This window comes from Dermacentor andersoni, chromosome 1, assembly GCF_023375885.2.
Source record: "Dermacentor andersoni chromosome 1, qqDerAnde1_hic_scaffold, whole genome shotgun sequence".
NCBI lineage: Eukaryota > Metazoa > Arthropoda > Arachnida > Ixodida > Ixodidae > Dermacentor > Dermacentor andersoni.
The window spans coordinates 370829956-370848962 of record NC_092814.1 but is presented as its reverse complement, the minus strand read 5'-3'; the positions used below and the strand labels follow the sequence as shown (position 1 = coordinate 370848962).

Genomic DNA, 19007 nt, shown 5'->3' with positions numbered 1-19007 from the left:
AGAGCCGACCGAAAGGAAATCTGATTGTCGCTCATTAACTGCTACAAATAGGTAGCGATTGGTTAAATAGTTTGATATCCATATGATTAAGATTTTCGGGAGGCCAATGCGTCTGAGTTTTAATATTAGTTTGTCATGGGAAACTTTAGCGAAAGCTTTACTGAAGTCAAGAAATATTGCATCAATCTGACCGTTCCTATCAAGACATGAAGCGAGTGAATGTATCACTGTCATTCGTTGTGTAATTGTTGAGTATCCTTCTCTAAACCCGTGCTGGAAATTAGAGAGGACTGCGTGCGCATCTAAAAATTCATTAATCTGGTTGGTAATAATATGTTCGATTAGTTTACAACATGATCACGTAAATGATATTGGACGGTAATATTGTAATAATGCGCGGTCACCTTTCTTGTGTATTGGCACAACCCTGGCCATCTTCCAGTCGCTCGGTAATTGTCCATGAAGTAATGAAATACGAAATAGAATAACTAGAAACCTTGCAACAGATTCAGCATATCTCTTCAGAAACACGTTAGGAAGGTTGTCGGGACCACATGATGATTGAGTTTTTAAATTTAGTAACATAGAAGCTACGTCAGGGTATTTAATAAAATTTACATCACATCCCGATATTTCCTATTAACAAAGAAACAATGATGAGTGAATGACATAATTCGTGGTTTAGTACATTACCTGAGGGCACAGTCAACCGCTAAACTATGCGGCATCTCCACTGTGTGGCGGAGCGACGCAACATCGCATTGCTGCGCCGCCTACCATCACACAGCGTGATGTCAAGGCTCCCTGCACTTCCGCGCCAGGCGCACTTTGCGCAGCATTGACACCGCATTGTGTGACGGTAGACAGCGTAGCCGTGCAGTTCTGTGTCGCTCCGCCACACGTTGGAGACCCCGCATATTTTTGCAGGTGACTATATATGTACTTGGAAAAAAAAAAAGTCTACCCCCGCACTTAGCGGCAATGCTCGCACCATTGGGACAAACAAGGAGCAACGAATTCGAAAGGATGGATATGCGACATTTACATATCTTCTGAAGCATTGCCGAAAGTTTCGTTCCGTTCACGCAGTCACTGTTCCATCCTTCTCCGCTGCAAAGGCATCGTGCGCTGCCGTTACAAAGAGAGCCAACGGAGGCCGGCTGAGGCAAGCAATGGACGCATCACCAAACATGGTGGCACCTACAGGAGCGCGGTGAAAAGAATGTGTCGAGGTACAACATCTGCGACCGCAGTATCTACGCTAAACAGCACGCGAAGCTACGCGGACGATTGCTATGTGCGCGCCCTGGCCGCACTACAGCCTGGCCATGCTGCATGGTGGGGCATATCTTTGTCTTGCACCGGCTTCGGTCGGATAGTTGTCAAATCTACATTGGGCGCTATGAAACGCTATCAGTTGCTCAATAAGAAGCGATGTCTGCGAAGGCGTCTACACAGGGTCGGCCGGCGCGCTTCCATTGCACATACTAACCTCGCGAGGCGCGGCAGGCGCGCGGCGCGTACAGGAGCGAGCTTGCGCGCGCTGGCGAGCGTACGTGGCCGAAAGGCGATCGCGGGAATGCCGATCGAAATTTATCGCAGCGCCACCTAGCAGACGCATTCGAGCTATGCATGGGCGAGAGTAAGCTGTTTTCTCGTCATCGCTTCCCTGAGAAGGGGAAGATTTATTTGACTATGTCGGTGCTAGTGCGATCACCTTAAAAGAAGCTCGCGAATGTACGTACTGTACCACGCCGACGCGGGCGTTTGGCTGCACGCCTTCTTCCTCCGGCGAGTGCGGCACGTGCCTTGAGCGCCAAGGCACCGCTGGCGTCTATATTGATGTGTGCCAGTGGTTAGGGTTACCCTTGGTCTTCTCCATGTTGCTGCGCGAAGTCCTGCGCGAACTACTGCGCTTCGGCACCGGCCTTCTTAGCAACTCGATTTCACGGTGGTGGGTCTAATGCGAACTGTGATTGTTGGCTATTGTATTTGTCGGAATTGCAGCTGTGACTGTTTGGAAACTCGGAATAACTGACGCAGCTAAAGCTGTGCCCAACGTTCCCGCGCGGTTACGAATCAGCCGAGCGTCTGCAGTTCGCCGTTTTCGTTCTCCGCTGTAGCACAGCTCTGGAGACACCTGCAGACTGCTCGCTGGCGTGCCCCAATGTACCTCACACAAAGGGGTTCACTCGACTATCTTTCGTTTCGTTATTGCGTTTTTTTTTTACTTACTACAGCGAAGCTTTTTCTGCTGTATTTTGCCAGGTTTGGCGTGGCTGCCTGGCTGATGAGTGTTTCTGGGTCGCTCGCTTTCTGGGCGAATGTACTTGTGGTTTATATATTTGCCGAAATATATTTGTGGACATATTTGTAAAATATACTTCTGAAAGAGCTTATACGAACGTACCCACGAAGTGGCTTACACAACCCATGTATGCTGACCAAGTATGTCCAGCTTTGTTGCGCGTAAAAATTAACTGCCTACATAAAACCTAAACATATAATGTCGGCTCACAAGCATCTCCAAAACACACCGATCTGTTAATGGAGTGAATTATATTTACCAGATTCTTTGATTCAGTGTATTTTCTTTTATTTTATTAGGGTACTCAGTAGGTGTCACTGCGTGGGTTCCCGTTCGTGAACGATCTTCCAGAATGGTCACGCCCACTAGAATACTATAACAGGTACCATCACCTACAATACTACAATCGCCAAATGTTGCTCGATGCGTGTCGTACGTTTCTGCGCATGCACCTGACATCACGGTGAGAGGTGAATTACTGAGAGTGCTGATATTGTCACGTGGTGGTGACGTTCAATAACACAGTAGCAATACTGTGAACGACAAAACTAACTTTTATTGGGCGAACCTGTGCCCACAAAACAGGCTACACTTATAGCACAACGATAGTGGCGAACACGCTCGGCGATCGTCGAAAATCTGATCAGCGGGTCAAGCGCGTCGGCTTTTATACAGAATCGTCGAATGTTCCAGACTAATCGTTGGGACCCGCGTGCCTTCCACAAAGTTCTACACCATTCGCGTCAGGCGAATAAATCAGATAACACAAGGTTTGGCGACAACAGACAGCCGGGCAGAAGCATCGATAACTTTCCAGAAACGTCGGATACATGCAGGCGCGTCCGTCGCTGTTCGATTACCGTTGTTAGGCGGCGAAACGTGGTCGCCCGATAAAGATAAGTACACGTGTCAATATTACTGATATGCGCTGTGAGAGGGTGCATATGTCTCACACTGTGCATCTGCCTGAAGGAGTTGGTACTTTGGCACAGCGTGTGAACAAGACAATTAAGTCGTGAACTTTGTGGTTGATAAAGAACAACATTCCATGAGATTACTAGTTGCATAGGATGTAACTAAGCACAATTCTGCGCATCACCGTTAGTTCTCAAGCATTTCGTGAACCACTTTACTAAAGCGTCGCTTCAGACAGATCGCAACATGTGCGTTGAATCTGCATATTTTTAACCATTACAGACGAGTCGCGTTGATTCAACCTTGGTTCATTTTACTTTTTGTTTGATTCGAACACACTGCAAAGTTCAAGTGAAAAGCAATCCAATGTTATATAAAAAATCGTTTATATAGAATGCGATAGCATGTCGATTCGGTTAATTTGTCTTCCCACTGGCGCCCCCTCATTCGCACAATAGCTACCACAAGTTTGAGTATGCAGGAATTTCAGCAGACGGCGCTACTAGCTCCGTGGACGACGGCAGTGACGGCGATGGCCTTTCCTGCAATGATGACGACGGCTTATGCTTTGTTCTGAGCGATGTCGCATATGACGATCTTGTCAGAGCCGACAACAGCGTTGACGACGAAGACTTCTTACTTCATCTTCAGCTAGAAGATGTGAATTGCTGCTATGCGATGCGCCAAGGGTCGCGGGCAAGCACGAGGGAAATGTTTTATTGGGCAGTTTTAGTTGTGCGTCCGTGAAAGCTCTGCGTATGCAGGGAACCCTCGGAGGCGGCAGTGCGCATGCACTTGATGCGGTGGCACGCCCGGCATCTCGTGCGCGCCCGCAGCTTTCCAGGCACTGCGTAGCGGCCATTGCGGACTCTGCGTGACTTTCTCGCTTATTTTCCCGTGCCCTCGAGAGCTCGTTTTATTGCGACAGCAATTACATGGACACTCCATGCGCATTTCCGGCGTTATCATTGCAGTAGGCGTCGCCGTGATGTTCCGTATAAAGCCCAAGTGCGATAATGTCTTCGCCGCGCGCCGTATGCTGTATGTGCGAGTGAAAGCGTGCGATGGTGAGCCGACGATGGTGGCTTTCTACGAATTTGCTATCGCAATCGATGCTTGGCTTTTCCGGCGAAACTGGGACTTTTTTCAAGATTGCTTTGCATGAAGGAAGGCGCGTGAGCTGGCTACAGCAGCTTCTGAAGCTGACGTATGGCGGCGTGTGCATCCTCGTCAGCCGAGCTTTGCATGCACGTTAAGGAATCTCATGTGGTCAAGAGCCCGGAGCCTTCCCTTCAATGTCCTTCATAACTCAATGTACAGTTTGAGTATTGGAAAGCTCACTTTTTTTTTCTCTTGTGCACGTGGCGATTATACGATATCAAAGTGTCGTGGAACTATCATTGAGCTTCCACGCCTCACGTTTCATGCTGAGCAACACCCTCTGATTAAACTAATATCTTCACTTGATTACGGCACGTAGATTGAATGTGTTCTATTTATTTCCATTGTTGACCGCAGAAATGAAGGTACCTACACTGCCCAGTGTGGAGGAATACTACCGCTGTGGCATTGCCGTCGCTACGCTACTGGAGAATGGCTGGCATCACTGGACCATAATAGATATCTCCGCCTCGGTCTTCGTACATTGAGACAGATGCCTTGCAATATTCTCCGTCTTCAGGGATACCTGCAAAGTCATCAATAGAATTAAAGTATTGTCACTGCTACAAACTTTGCCCTTAGAACTTCTGGAACAGATTTCTCTATATTGTTACGGAGAGAATGAGGGCAGAATGGGTGCTCAGGAAGCCATGACCAAGGATGACGTCATGGAGACACTGGTCTAGAACGGCGAATAGAAATGAAGTCTGGTGGCGAGCGAAGCTCACACGCGCAGAACACATGCCAACGACGCAAGGACTACCACCATCGCCAACGCGAACGACAGGCGAAGAGGCTGGCGTAAGAACCTTGCGAAGACGACGAAAAAGGCGAGCACTCATGAAGGATAGTTGCGCCCCAGTGTCTATGAGCGCCGACACAGGCACGCCGTCCACTTCTCCATCCAAAAGGCTTTGTCGGTTAGCCGGGGTCAACAGAAGATTTCCTAGTGAGTTGGTCAATGCAGCATCACCTCTCGGAGCCGCACTGGTTGGTTTTCGGAAGGTGGACGACGAGGGTGTGGCGACGGCGAGCGACGGGGCAGCGGAGAGGGATGATGCCGGTTCTGCGAGGATGGCGAGTTGTATCGTGGAGTCGCAGCAGGAACATCAGGGTGCGGTGGGTCGTTGCGAGCAGGAAACGACGACCGACTGTCTTCCTGGCGGTAAGTGTACGCGGGACCAGGTGACGACGGCCAGCGATAGCGACAATGGCGGGAAGTATGGCCTATCCCATTACAGTTGAAGCATATGGCTGATCGTCACGCGAGTGCCACTGGTTTGGACCACAGTATCCGGGATCCGGTCGACGGCCGAGCAGTCCTTATATACTAGTAAATTGAAGTCGTCATCAGCGATGCCTTTAAGTATGCGGCTGACTTTGTCAGCTTCAGGCGTTTTGTCATCAACCAGCCGACAAAGGGCTAACACGTCTTGAATGGAAACGACATATGGTTCAGTTGATGTTTGGGCCCGGCATGAAAGTTCCTTCTTGGCGGCTCGCTGACTCACTTCCGGAAGAGCTCCTGCAGTTTTTTGCTTGCAGGTGTCCCAAATAGCCATTTCCTTCTCGTGTGTTCGGAATCAAACACGGGCCCTTACCTTGAGGTAGTGAATAACGTTAGCCAGCATAATGGCTGGGTCCCACCGTTTGTTCTTCTTGGCTCGCTCTTATTCGGTTAACTTGTCTTCGGCGTCCACGGCGTCAGTACCGGAGGAGGTACCAGGGTCTCGGAGTTGGGCCAGGAAAACCGATGTGGTAGTCGAGGCGGAGTCAGCGGGCCACTCGGTCGACATGGTCGCATGGCCCAGAAGATGTCCGCTGCGAAGTTTCGTGCTGTCTTTCGGGTATACCCAATACCTCCAGCAAATATGTTACGCGGAGATGTGAAAAATGGTTTATCCACAATAGTTATACACTGGCAGCGAGCGGCACCACAACAACAACGATGGCGGGACGGGGCACAGCTCGTCCTCTTTCTCGGCTTCTATGCAACTTCTTCGTGGCTATGCGCCAGCGTTTGTAAATGAAGCAAAACGTCCGCTTCATCCGCAGAATAAGTGGCTCGTAACAATATTGTGCAAATAAACGGATTGAATTAGGAAATTAAATGAACTGTAGAAGATAAAAGGAAAGCGCAATACTCCTAGCTTATTTAGAGCTGGGGCAACCGATTCGATGTTGAAGGAACGTGCTATAATACGTATTAGCCTGCTGCGCGAAGCAGAGATCACGTCTTCGCTACTGCAATTTGCAAGATGTTTACACGAGATTCTGCAAAGCCGTTCTAAAATTTTCATGCTCTGTTAGTAATGTGCATAAGCATAGACTGAGTATATTGTTGCAAAATGTATTTAGCATATCGTCGAAGCGCATAAAAAAAAAAAAGCTCCGAAAACCACGTTGGCGAAGTGAAGAAAATACTGGATAAAAATATTGTTTAGAGAAACGTCCAATCAATTATTTATGTTAGTCATTTCATAACCAAGTTGGTTTCTTCTTAGATTCGAACCGCGCAGAAATCGCGAGTTTTGTGCATACACTGAATGCAGCACACTTCCATGTGGACAAAGTACAAATACCAGCTGCTGCTTCTCACCTGGTAGCACTGCCTGCCCGGAGAAAAAAGGGTTCCAGAGAATTTGATTTATTTTGGCGAAATGGACGATACTCGTGTTGCCATTACAGTTCCATGTAACTTCGACGCCGTTGAATGCACTTGGATGCGGCACGCTCCATCGCAGTGTTGCATCATGTTCACTTCTCGTCATAGAGACATCACTGAGTGGAGGTGGACCTGCAATTGCGACATGTGTGAGGGTGCTGTGAATTACACTGAATTTCAATAAACACATTGTCAGGCGCAACGGGGATTCCCGTGCGCAGAAATACTGTGCGCTTACATGGAATGCGCAACTTGTAAATGCTTATCCTTATGGATATATTTGACTGTTTTATCTACATGCAATGTGCAACTCCCAAATGCCTATGCTTACCGATGTCTCAATTTTTAACCAATAAACTTCGGGATTTAAGGATAAGCGAATTGGGACTGTGGTTAACATAACTTAATTACTGAGATTTTAGGATAGCCACGATTGAAATATGGGATTGCTCTGAGCCAGCAGCATGGGATAATTTTTTTTCGTCAATGAATCGGCGCCACTACACCACTTGCACGTCGTTGACACCTTTAGTTTTTAACAGAGAAGTGTCATAAATCGCGGCCCCAAGATAACTTAGGCAACGGGTATACGAAGCGCAACTGTGTTGCATAGCGGTGAAGGTTCATCAAAAGAGAAGAAAGGAGGTCCAGGAAACTAATCTTGCCTCCATGTCCCATTTTTTGGGTGGCAGAGAAACTCTGCTCTGAACTGTCGAATGAGTGAGCGAATCCGATGACACCAAGTGCCACTCGATCAGTGCATAATAAATTGGGGGCTATTAGGCAATTGAAAATTGAGAAGACGAGGAATTTCACAGTTTTCTTCTTAGTGCTTACATCCTTCATGCCGTGCCTTTAAAGCGAAGCCTTCTTTGCCGCGTTGATTCGGTACTGCGTGTCGTCGCTGTGCTTCTTGCCGAGTTCGAGGGAGCGGTATACTTCTCGTATAACACTGAATAGTCACCGACAAGGTAGTGCGAGTGAACAGACCTTTGCACACTGCCCCAAAAAGCAATAAGGTATGACACAAAGCGCGACCATAGTGTGTCGGCTCAGTGGTATCTCAATAGCACACAGACCTCTTAATGAAATAGCGCATCCTATCCTACTGCTTCCTTAATTTTGTAAAATTTTGATTCCAGCCGCCCCATTCTTGGGCCAATGAATATGTGCCGCTAGGTATGTGCCTAATCTTGGCATATCGCCCATAGTGTGTTTTACAGCATTCAATACAACACTTCGGTGAAGCTTCGCTTCATATGGATACCAACATGTGCGTTGTATGTGCATAGTGTTTTTCGAAGAGATATCTGAAAAATGACATGTTACATAAGGTGCATTGAGCCTGCTGATCGGGTTCACAAGAAGAAGCGAATATAATGTGTCCAGCAATCCGCAGAGTTTAGTTTTTTTCCTAAATAACGACGCTTCAATAAATACCTTTTTAATTATTAGCCTTAGGATGCAAGCTCTAATTGCACAATGAAACCGTATAATAATAACGTTATGCCCACCCATCAAATACTTCAGGAAACCATCCATTTTGAGATACCAGTTGCCAGAATGTACTATTAAATGCATTGGCTTTCTAGTTATGAAGGGGGTGAGGCGGGCTAATTGGTTGCTGGTTCTTTTATTCATATTAGGAGCGTGAAGTTGAACAATACACGCAGGTGAAGAAAGAAATCAAATAAACGGAATGTCTAGTTTGTTTTTATTAATGGCAGTTATTATTTTTCTGAAATCATCCTTCGCGGATTACCGGAAGAAAATTAACGCCTATGCATTTTTTGGCAGAGTTCGGATACCGATATCGAAAGCCTGGTGCAAGTCACAGTGTTTCTGTCGCGAGGACATGTCTCCATTGTATTGGGGATCATTAGTGCAATTGCAGTTTGTTGCTTTAAGCCGGTAGTTAAATTTTGAATATGAAAATCTCGTTAGTAAACTGAAGATTGCGATTTCTTGTACGGTGATGTTAGTGTCTGCAAGGCATGCACTGACAGGGGTGCAATCACACTATTTTCAACATGTAATCCTTTTATCGTTTAGATGCTAATTATGAAAAGAAACAAGTGATATTTTGGAATAGAAGCAGTGATTATTAATTATCATAAAGAACCCGTTAGATGGGGACATCGTCCTTACGAGATTCGGCGCCGGAGCTAACACCATCAAGGACTTTCGGGACTGTCATAATCTCACGCAGGCAGTAGGCTACAGGCCACGCTTTTTAGATCTCGTGTCTACAATCGCCTACGGCACTCGCGGGCTCCAATGGTGGTGTGGGACTTCTACCTATCTAAGCGTCACAGAAAATATGGCTCGCAACCGTATCATTCTTAAGGCTGCATTCTTAAGCTTTATTACGAAAGCAAAATATCGGCGGATATCACGCATATGTGGGAAACTTTCGCATATAGGGAAGCGTTCTTTGTTTGCACTAAAATATCTTCGATTCTATGAAGCTCCACGCACATCACTGTTTGGAAAAAGCTATGCAAAAAAAAAAAAAACAGCTACATAGACAACGTCGTCGGGTTGGTGCACGCCTTCGTTCTATGTCACTTTGCCTGCGTCGCTGCAATGCACGAATGACAGAGGGTGGAGAGGGACAAACTCAACGCGCTCCTGAGAAAGGTGATTAAGAGAGGCCTGGGTTTACCGTTATATACAAAGACCGAGAGGCTCATGCAGTTGGGCATGCACAACACTCTACAAGAGATTGCCGAGGCGCAAGAGAGAGCTCAATACATCCGACCCTCCACCGCTCAGTCCAGAAGACAAATCTTGAAGAGGGTAGGCATCTCGCCCGCCACGGTTGAAGATAAGTACTGTCAGTTGCAGAGGAAGCTGAGGGACTGCATCGCGGTCATGCCCGTTCCGAGGAACGTACACCCAGTACACGGGCAGAAGGCACGCTAAAGCCGAGAAAGCCAGGGAACGAGTAGAAGAAAGCACTTTCATCGATGCGGCATTCGAACCTAACAGGCGAACGTTCACCGCGGTCTGCCTGGACGATAGAGGAAACGTCACGAATTCCGCGTCCCCATATACAACGGATCCAGACATGGCGGAAAAGGTAGGCATCGCCCTGGCACACCTGGATGGCAAGAGAACCAGAATATACAGTGACTCGAGGGCGGCAATGAGAGCCTTTGGCAAGGGCATCGTTTCCGGACAGGCCCTGGCGATCCTCCGCGGCAAGGACTCTAATCCACACACGATCATTTGGTTTTCCGTACACAATGGAGAAATCGATGGAGCGCCGACTAATCTCAACGAGTTGGCTCACGACGCTGCGCGAGGGCTTAAAGACCGCGTGGCGCTAGGGCAGCCATGCTTAGAGGTTACGTGCTGCAGGGACCATCTTCTCGCATACAACAAACTCACAAAACAATTTTACTTGGCGCGCAGATCATATCCGCCTCCGCATATAAAGCTAAACAGACCCCAAGCTCTCACCCTGAGGCTCTTGCAGACGGGAATCTATCCAAATTCCTTATTAATAAGCAAGATATTTCCCGAAGCCGTGGCTTCATACACTTGCCCTCGATGGGGTAGCTTAGCAAACTTAGAACATATGCTCTGGCGGCGCTCCGCGTTACGCAGCGACAAGGATACCACCAAAGAGCGTTGGGACGCGGCTCTCCGTAGCCCCGAACGGGAAGAACAGACATGGGCAGTCCATCGGGCCCGCGATGCGGCCGAGAGGCTAGGCCTTTCGGTTCCGACGTGGGAGCGGCCCGCTTCGGGCTAGGAATCTAGCGTGACCTGAAGGACCTGATTAAAGTTTTGCATACCTTACCATACCAGGCACGATGATAGGAAGAATGGTATTTTGTTAGCCCTCACGTTGCGAAAGCTCGTGATGTTTTTTATAATTGATCAGCTACCCATTAAACATTATTTTCCTCAATTTATGTTCATGTGTGGTCTTTTATGGCGCAAGGTCCAGGTATGGTGAAATAGTGCCATGAAAAATGGTAATGTTATCTTTAAAATGTGGACGGCGCGGTCAAGGAATCCCTAATGGAAGATGCGACAGGGCTGTAAAAGGGCCTTAAAAACTGTTACATTAAATGGTGTAAAACATATTGGTACTAAAATAATGGCTCTGACTAATTAGTGATGTGGGCTATTGCAGTTGGGTTTTAATAAAAACATATGACACAACAAAAATATAACAGTTACACTAGAGCTTCAAGAGAGCCCTTGGATACAAGGGCTGTTCACATGCTCAGAATTACCTGGCCAGATGATTATCAGGGTGTTTGTCTCAGCTAAGAACTCTACAACCTTCTTCAGATTAAAAAACGGTTCATTGCTAAGAAAGAATGTCGGGTGGAGAGGTATGTTTTCGCGGTACGCAGAAGGGAAATACTTTTTTCTCTCTGCTTCTATTACAGGATATTGAATAAGGACATGGAGAACTGTGAGGTCATTGCCACACTTACTAAAATGGAAAGATCCCTCCCAGACAAGAGGTAAGAGTAAGTACCATAAGTGTTTCCTATTCTTAATAGCCAAACAAGTACTCCATTGTATCATGCTGTTTTCTCAGTTATCCAGTTCCATAGTTTTGGTTTTATAATGTGTAGCTTATTCAATACTTGGGTATTCCACTCTTATCGCCAATGATTCCTCTGCTTACAGCGTACAAAAGATTTTATGTTAGTGGCAGCGATGGAAACATTTACATCTGCGTCGCTAAATGTTACTGACGTAGCGTTTTCGTCAGCAGCTACGTTGCCTTCTATACCTTTGTGGCCAGGTACCCAGCATAAGACAATCACTTGCTTGCACAGATATCCGGGGCACAACAAGCTCTACAATTAATTCAAAATGGAGTTGTAGTATTTTTGAAGACTAATTAGGGCTCTCACTACACTTAATGAGTCTGTGAAGACAATAGCCGTAGCGAAAGTCGTGAGCCTTATGTACTGAATAGCCGAAAGTATAGCGTATGCTTCCGCTTTAAAGGTACTGGTGTGCGGATTTAGGGCCCCAGATGTTGAAAATGAGGGTCCGAGAGCTGCTTAAGCAACACAAGAAGGAGACTTCGAAGCATCCGTGAAAAATTCCTCACAGGAATACTTCGCCTTAAGTTCAAGAAAATGTTGTATGTGCGCCTCAGGTGCTCGTTTCGCTATTTCTACGAAAGAGATGTCACACTGAATAATCTGGCACTCCCAAGGCGATGGAAGCCGAGTAGAAGCCATCAGGACATTCTCTAGATGAAGGACGCGTGTTTCTTCGGACAGTGCTTCGAACCGGGGGGACAGAGTTTAAGGAAGAGCCTGACTCTGGATATGTCGTGAATTGTGGAATGACATGGATGATGCATATCTGATTTAACCTTCACGGCGTAGGAGAAACCTAAATATGTCTTTTGCAGATGTAGGGACCATTCATTGGATTCAACGTACATGATTTCTATAGGACTAGTCCTGAAGGTACCTGTAGTAAGACGGAGTATCAAGTGGTGAACGGAATCTAGCATTTTCATGGCACTAGGCGTAGAAGAGTTAAAGACTATGACTCTGTAGTCAAGGCATGACCATATGAGACCTTTGTACAAGCTCAAGAGGCATCTTCTGTCACTTCCCCAAAATGTGCGGGACTATAGCTTCAACAGCTCCATTGTCGTGAGACACTTTGCTTTAAGATACTTCAAATATGAGAGATAAAGGATTGTTTATAGTCTAAGATAATAACTAAGAATTTATGTTCGGAGCTCACACATAGTCGTTCTCCATTACGATAAATAACGGGGTTTGGCTGCACACCTCTCTTATTCGAGAAAAGGACACACATAGTTTTCAGGGGATTTGGCGTGAATCCATTCTCGTCTGCCCACTTGGACAACTTTTCAGCCCAAGCTGTACTTGTCGTTTGCACATAGTAAGATTAGAATACCTGTAACCGATTTGCACATGATCTACATAAATATGATAAAACATTGTACTCGGTGTGACAGTATGCAGAGAGTTCATTTTTACAACCAAAAGGGTACAGCTTAGCATAGCAACTTGTGGTACACCTGTACAAATGGACGAGATAAGACATCACCATATTTAACACGGAACATGCGGTTCGACAAGTAACTTTGGATTACATTCAGCAAATTGCCCTGGATTCCCATTCCAGCCAAATCACGGAGAATTCCAAAACGCCCCCCCCCCCCCCTCCCATGTGGTGTCTTATGCCTTCTCCATATCAATAAATACTGACAAAAAGAACTGTTTATGCACAGAGGCATCGCCAATATTCGTCTCGATGCGGACAAGGTGATCAGTTGTCGATCTACCTTCCCTGAAACCACAATGCAGGGGGTCTAATAATTCGTTACTTTTAAGAAAATGAAGGAGGCGTCGTTTAACCATTTTCTCAACCAGTTTACATAGATAACTTGTCAAGGCTATAGGCCTATGACTGCTGGCTGAAGTCAGGTCCTTGCTGTCATTGAGTATTGGAATTATTATTGCCACTTTCCAGGTAGACGGATCTAGCCGGCGGAAAACATGGAATCCAAGATTGACATGAGTGTTTTTATGGGTTTCAGGGTGTAAGTGCTAGATCGTTTCATACAGTATTCTGTCACTTCCTGGAGTGGACTTTTTACAACCGTTTCTCGGTTTACACAGACAGCTTGTCAAGGCTATAGGCCTGTGACTGCTGGCTGAAGTCAGGTCCTTGGCGTCCTTGAGTATTTGGAATGATTATCACTTCCTTCCAGGTGGACGGAATGTAGCCGGCGGAGAAAAATAGTGATATTAGTGTTTTGTGGTTTTCAGGGCGTAAGTTTTTATCGTTTCATGCAGTATTCTGTCACTTCCTTGAGCGGACCTTTTAAACCATTTAGTGCATTCTGAAATTCCGCCATATTAAATGGACAGTTGTAAGATTAATTTCTATTTCCTTTCCGATCCACAGGCAGTCAGTCCACTTGCCTCTGATATCTCTGTAATGCATATGTGTAATGGGATGTACTGGATATATGCTCGAAGTGTGAGCCTAGAGAATCAGCTTGGCCCTCAAGTGTGTTTTCTCGTGTATGTACTAATGGTAGAGGATGAGTTTCATGACTTTTACTTTGTTTACCCTGTTCCAAGCTTTTCGTCCATCTGTTTAAATATTTATGCTGGAGAGGAATTTTACCAGCTTTCCCTTTTGGCGCGGCAGCGCGTTCTACTACATTAGAACTTTTTCTGGAAGCTGGTCAAGTTCTCGGTAATTACAGAATCGCTAAGGTGAGCCCAAGCCTTATTTTGCTCTCTGCGAGCATTCTTACACTGATTATTCTACCAGGGAACACGTAGTTTAGAGGGCAATCTATTCGTTTCGGGGATACATATTGACGCAGCATCAACTATAAACACCGCAAAGATGTCACTGCATCTTCAATAGAAAGTGTACATATGCAATCTCAGGCCAAATGTGTGAGCTTCCTCTATCGTTTCCAGTGGCCACAGTCGACTTTCCAACGGGGCACATGTGGGGAGCACTAATCACCTTTTGTTAATTTTATCACAATGGGCAAATGGTCACTCCCGTGTGAACTCTCAATCACGTTCTACTCTAGGTACAGTACTAATGTGTTAGATGCAATGCCTAAATGGATAGATGAAAGTGTTTTGATTTTCACGCTGTAGTATGTAGGCTCTTTCCGATTCAGCAAGCATGCACTTGCAGAGAAGAGGAAGTCTCCTACTCAGTGTCCTCTGGCATCACGCCGACAATCTCCCCACACAGCGTTGTGTGCATTAAGATCTCCTACTACAAGATCAGGCTCGGGCAATTCATCGATAAAGCTGTGATAATGATCGATAATGCTGGTTTGGGGAGATGTATAGAGAGGTAATGTGACAAACTCGTTAAGGACCACCACGCAGACTGCAACTGCCTCTAGGAGAGTTTTAGGCTGCGATTGCCGGCAAGCAACCCCACCCTTATCTACTACTATTGCCGCACCACCCGACGAGGCAAGCGCCTCGTTGCGGTCTTTGCGGTAAATGTTATACTCACGGAGAAAGTTCGTGTGCAAAGACTTAAGATCTGTTTCTTGGGCACACAACACCCTTGGATGGAACTAATGTAGGAGTTCTTTAACATCATCTAGATTATGGAGTAAACCCCTAACATGCCATTGTAGTATCTGTGTACCCATGTAAAGTGTGTTTTGTGGGGTGTGTGTAAGAAATATAGATTAAGTTAGCTCACGAGGCCTTGCCAGCCCCGTCATGCGGAATTTTTCTTTCTTCCCAGCGCGCTTGAGGCAGCTGCGCCGTTCTCTAGGCGACTGAGACGCCGGTGTTGTGGTTGTTGTATCAACCACCACGTCTGAGGTGGTCGATGGTGCCCGCTCAGCGGTCACGTTCGCGGAGTTTCGGGCCTATCTGCACGGGCAGTGGCCCTGGGTCCGGCAGGGCCGGGCATCTGCTGGCCCTCCTTGACATAGGGCGGAAGAGCGCTGGCTACTCCAGCTGCGGGGGGGGGGGGGGGGTTGCTAATGATGTGAGCGCCGTCACACTCCATGTGACTTGGGCGGGCGCCTAATGATGTAGCGCTGCCCCTCGGCGCGACACATTGGTATAGGACGGACTACACTGGTTCAATGAGAAGCGCTTACGTGTCTCTTGGAATGAAAGGTTAAGTTGGATTTTGATTTCGATTATTTGCTTTTCGCACTATCGCAGGAGACGAAAGATCTGATCAAGAAATGTATGAAAGCCTCTAACCCTACAGCTAGAATAGAACTGGCAGAACTTTCGAAGTTTATCAACAAGCGTAAGACAGCTGACATAAGGAAGTATAATATGGATAGAATTGAACATGCTCTCAGGAACGGAGGAAGCCTAAAAGCAGTGAAGAAGAAACTAGGAATTGGCAAGAATCAGATGTATGCGTTAAGAGACAAAGCCGGCAATATCGTTACTGATATAGATGAGATAGTTGAAGTGACTGAAGAGTTCTATAGAGATTTATACAGTACCAGTGGCACCCACAACGATAATGGAAGAGAGAAAAGTGTAGAGGGATTCGAAATCCCACAGGTAACGCCGGAAGAAGTAAAGAAAGCCTTGGGAAATATGCAAAGGGGGAAGGCAGCTGGGGAGGATCAGGTAACAGCAGATTTGTTGAAGGATGGTGGGCAGATTGTTCTAGAGAAACTGGCCACCCTGTATACGCAATGCCTCATGACCTCGAGCGTACCAGAATCTTGGAAGAACGCTAACAGAATCCTAATCCATAAGAAAGGGGACGCCAAAGACTTGAAAAATTATAGACCGATCAGCTTACTGTCAGTTGCCTACAAACTGTTTACTAAGGTAATCGCAAATAGAATCAGGAACACCTTAGACTTCTGTCAAGCAAAGGACCAGGCAGGATTCCGTAAAGGCTACTCAACAATAGACCATATTCACACTATCAATCAGGTGATAGACAAATGTGAGGAATATAACCAGCCCTTATATATAGCTTTCATTGATTACGAGAAAACGTTTGATTCTGTCGAAACCTCAGCAGTCATGGAGGCATTACGGAATCAGCGTGTAGACGAGCCGTATGTAAAAATACTGAAAGATATCTATAGCGGCTCCACAGCTACCGTAGTCCTCCATAAAGAAACCAACAAAATCCCAATAAAGAAAGGCGTCAGGCAGGGAGATACGATCTCTCCAATGCTATTCACAGCGTGTTTACAGGAGGTATTCAGAGACCTGGATTGGGAAGAATTGGGGGTAAAAGTTAACGGAGAATACCTTAGTGACTTGCGATTCGCTGATGATATTGCCTTGCTTAGTAACTCAGGGGACCAATTGCAATGCATGCTCACTGACCTGGAGAGGCAAAGCGGAAGAGTGGGTCTAAAACTTAGTCTGCTGAAAACTAAAGTAATGTTTAAGAGCCTTGGAAGAGAACAGCAATTAACAATAGGTAGCGAGGCACTGGAAGTGGTAAGGGAATACATCTACTTAGGGCAGGTAGTGACGGCGGATCCGGATCATGAGACGGAAATAATCAGAAGAATAAGAATGGGCTGGCGCGCGTTTTGCAGGCATTCTTAGATCATGAACAGCAGGTTGCCACTATCCCCCAAGAGAAAAGTGTATAATAGCTGTGTCTTACCAGTACTCACCTACGGGGCAGAAACCTGGAGCCTTACGAAAAGGGTTCTACTCAAATTGAGGACGACGCAACGAGCTATGGAAAGAAGAATGATGGGTGTAACGTTAAGGGATAAGAAAAGAGCAGATTGGATGAGGGAACAAACTCGAGTTTATGATATCTTAGTTGAAATCAAGAAAAAGAAATGGGCATGGGCAGGACATGTAATGAGGAGGGAAGATAACCGATGGTCATTAAGGGTTACGAACTGGATTCCAAGGGAAGGGAAGCGTAGCCGGGGGCGGCAGAAAGTTAGGTGGGCGGATGAGATTAAGAAGTTTGCAGGGATGACATGGCCACAATTAGTACATGACCGGGGTTGTTGGAGAAGTATGGGAGAGGCCTTTGCCCTGCAGTGGGCGTAACCAGGCTGATGATGATTTGCTTTTTTTTTGCTTTTTCACGACGAGTACGAACGGGACTACGCGGGGTGAACCCCGTCACAGTTAGCGCAGTTGGTGGTGGAAGTGCAAGTGTCAGACGAGTGCTCGTTGGATGCGCATTTTGCACAAGTAGTGCACCCTCGGCAGCTTTGCGAACCGTGCCCGAACCGCTGACGCTTGAAGCATCGACGTGGATTCGGAAAGTATGGCTGTACACGGAGTATGGAGTATCCAGTTTCTACTGAGTCTGGTAGCTTGTTTGTTCCAAATGTTATGATTACGTGTTTCGTGTAGATTTCCTTGCCGTCGCACCTGATGGTTATTCGTTGGACCTTTGCTACATTCTGACCTTGCCATCCCCCGAGTTCACTCGAGTTCTCTTTCGCTTAGATCAAGCAGGTAATTTTCAGAGATGGCACTGCGGACAGTGTTCATGTACCTGTGTGGGCCGACTGAAAAAGGAATGTCCCAAAAAGCAATGAATTTGAACAATATACTGTCACGATTCTTGTCAAGAACTTCAAGAAGGTCGCTGCTACCCATTTGAGTTCCTTTGTAGCCTGCGCCGCTTGATCCCGTCAGTCAATGATTTTGCCACAACGAAAGGAGATATTCTGTGGACACACTTGGTATCGCACTGATTGTGAATTACGTGGTATTTTTGGAAAGTTTCTTTCGGCTCCATAAAGAAGTTGAAGATTTCTTCGGTGCGCCGCCTCTTGTAGTAGCGATCAGGGAGTGGAGGGAAATTGGATGCCATAAATAATATATCTAAATTAAGTAACCCACCATGGAGCCCAACCAGGGGACGACACAGGATGGGAGCTAATCATTTCTGTGCACGTCAACGGTACATCTCCACTGTAACAAAATACATATGCCCAAGGCTGCATATAATACACAAAGTTACCCCTTGCTTCTGGGAAGATCGGAAGTAAAAAGAAGTGAAGACAGGAAAGATTGAAAGTGAGGGAGATAGACGAAGATTGGAGAGACGAGTCATCATCATCATCGGCCCATTTTATCTACGCTGCAGGAAAAAGGTCTGTTCGTGCGATCTCCAATTACCACTGTCCTGCACCTTAAAAAAAATAAATTATGGGGTTTTACGTGCCAAAAGCACTTTCTGATCATGAGGAAATTTCGACCACCTGGAGTTTTTAACGTGCACCTAAATCTAAGTACACGGGTGTTTTCGCATTTCGCCCCTAACGAAATGCGGCTACCGTGGCCGCGATTCGATCCCGCGACCTCGTGCTCAGCTGCCCAACACCATAGACACTGAGCAACCACGGCGGATTGTCCTGCACCTACCGATTCCAACTTGCGCTTGCGAATTTCCTAATTTCATCTCCCCACATAGTCTTCTTTAGTCCTCGACTGCGCTCCCATTCTCTTGACA

General features: G+C 46.5%; 1 protein-coding gene across 2 annotated transcripts in view; it reads right to left on the bottom strand.

Annotated features, from left to right (window-relative positions):
* Positions 1 to 4704: 4704 nt before the first annotated feature.
* LOC126516673 (uncharacterized) overlaps positions 4705 to 19007 on the bottom strand; it is a 69279-nt gene continuing 54976 nt past the window's right edge. Inside the window, exons 8-9 of one of the 2 annotated variants that reach the window (XM_055063848.2) lie at positions 6984 to 7181; positions 4705 to 4910 (exon numbers count right to left, since the gene is read on the bottom strand). In XM_055063848.2, the coding sequence (XP_054919823.2) occupies positions 4807 to 4910; positions 6984 to 7181 (302 nt within the window). In that variant the 3' untranslated portion in view covers positions 4705 to 4806. Of the gene's footprint in view, positions 4911 to 6436; positions 7182 to 19007 lie in introns of those variants that run through there. The other variant, XM_072285978.1, reaches the window with a different exon arrangement.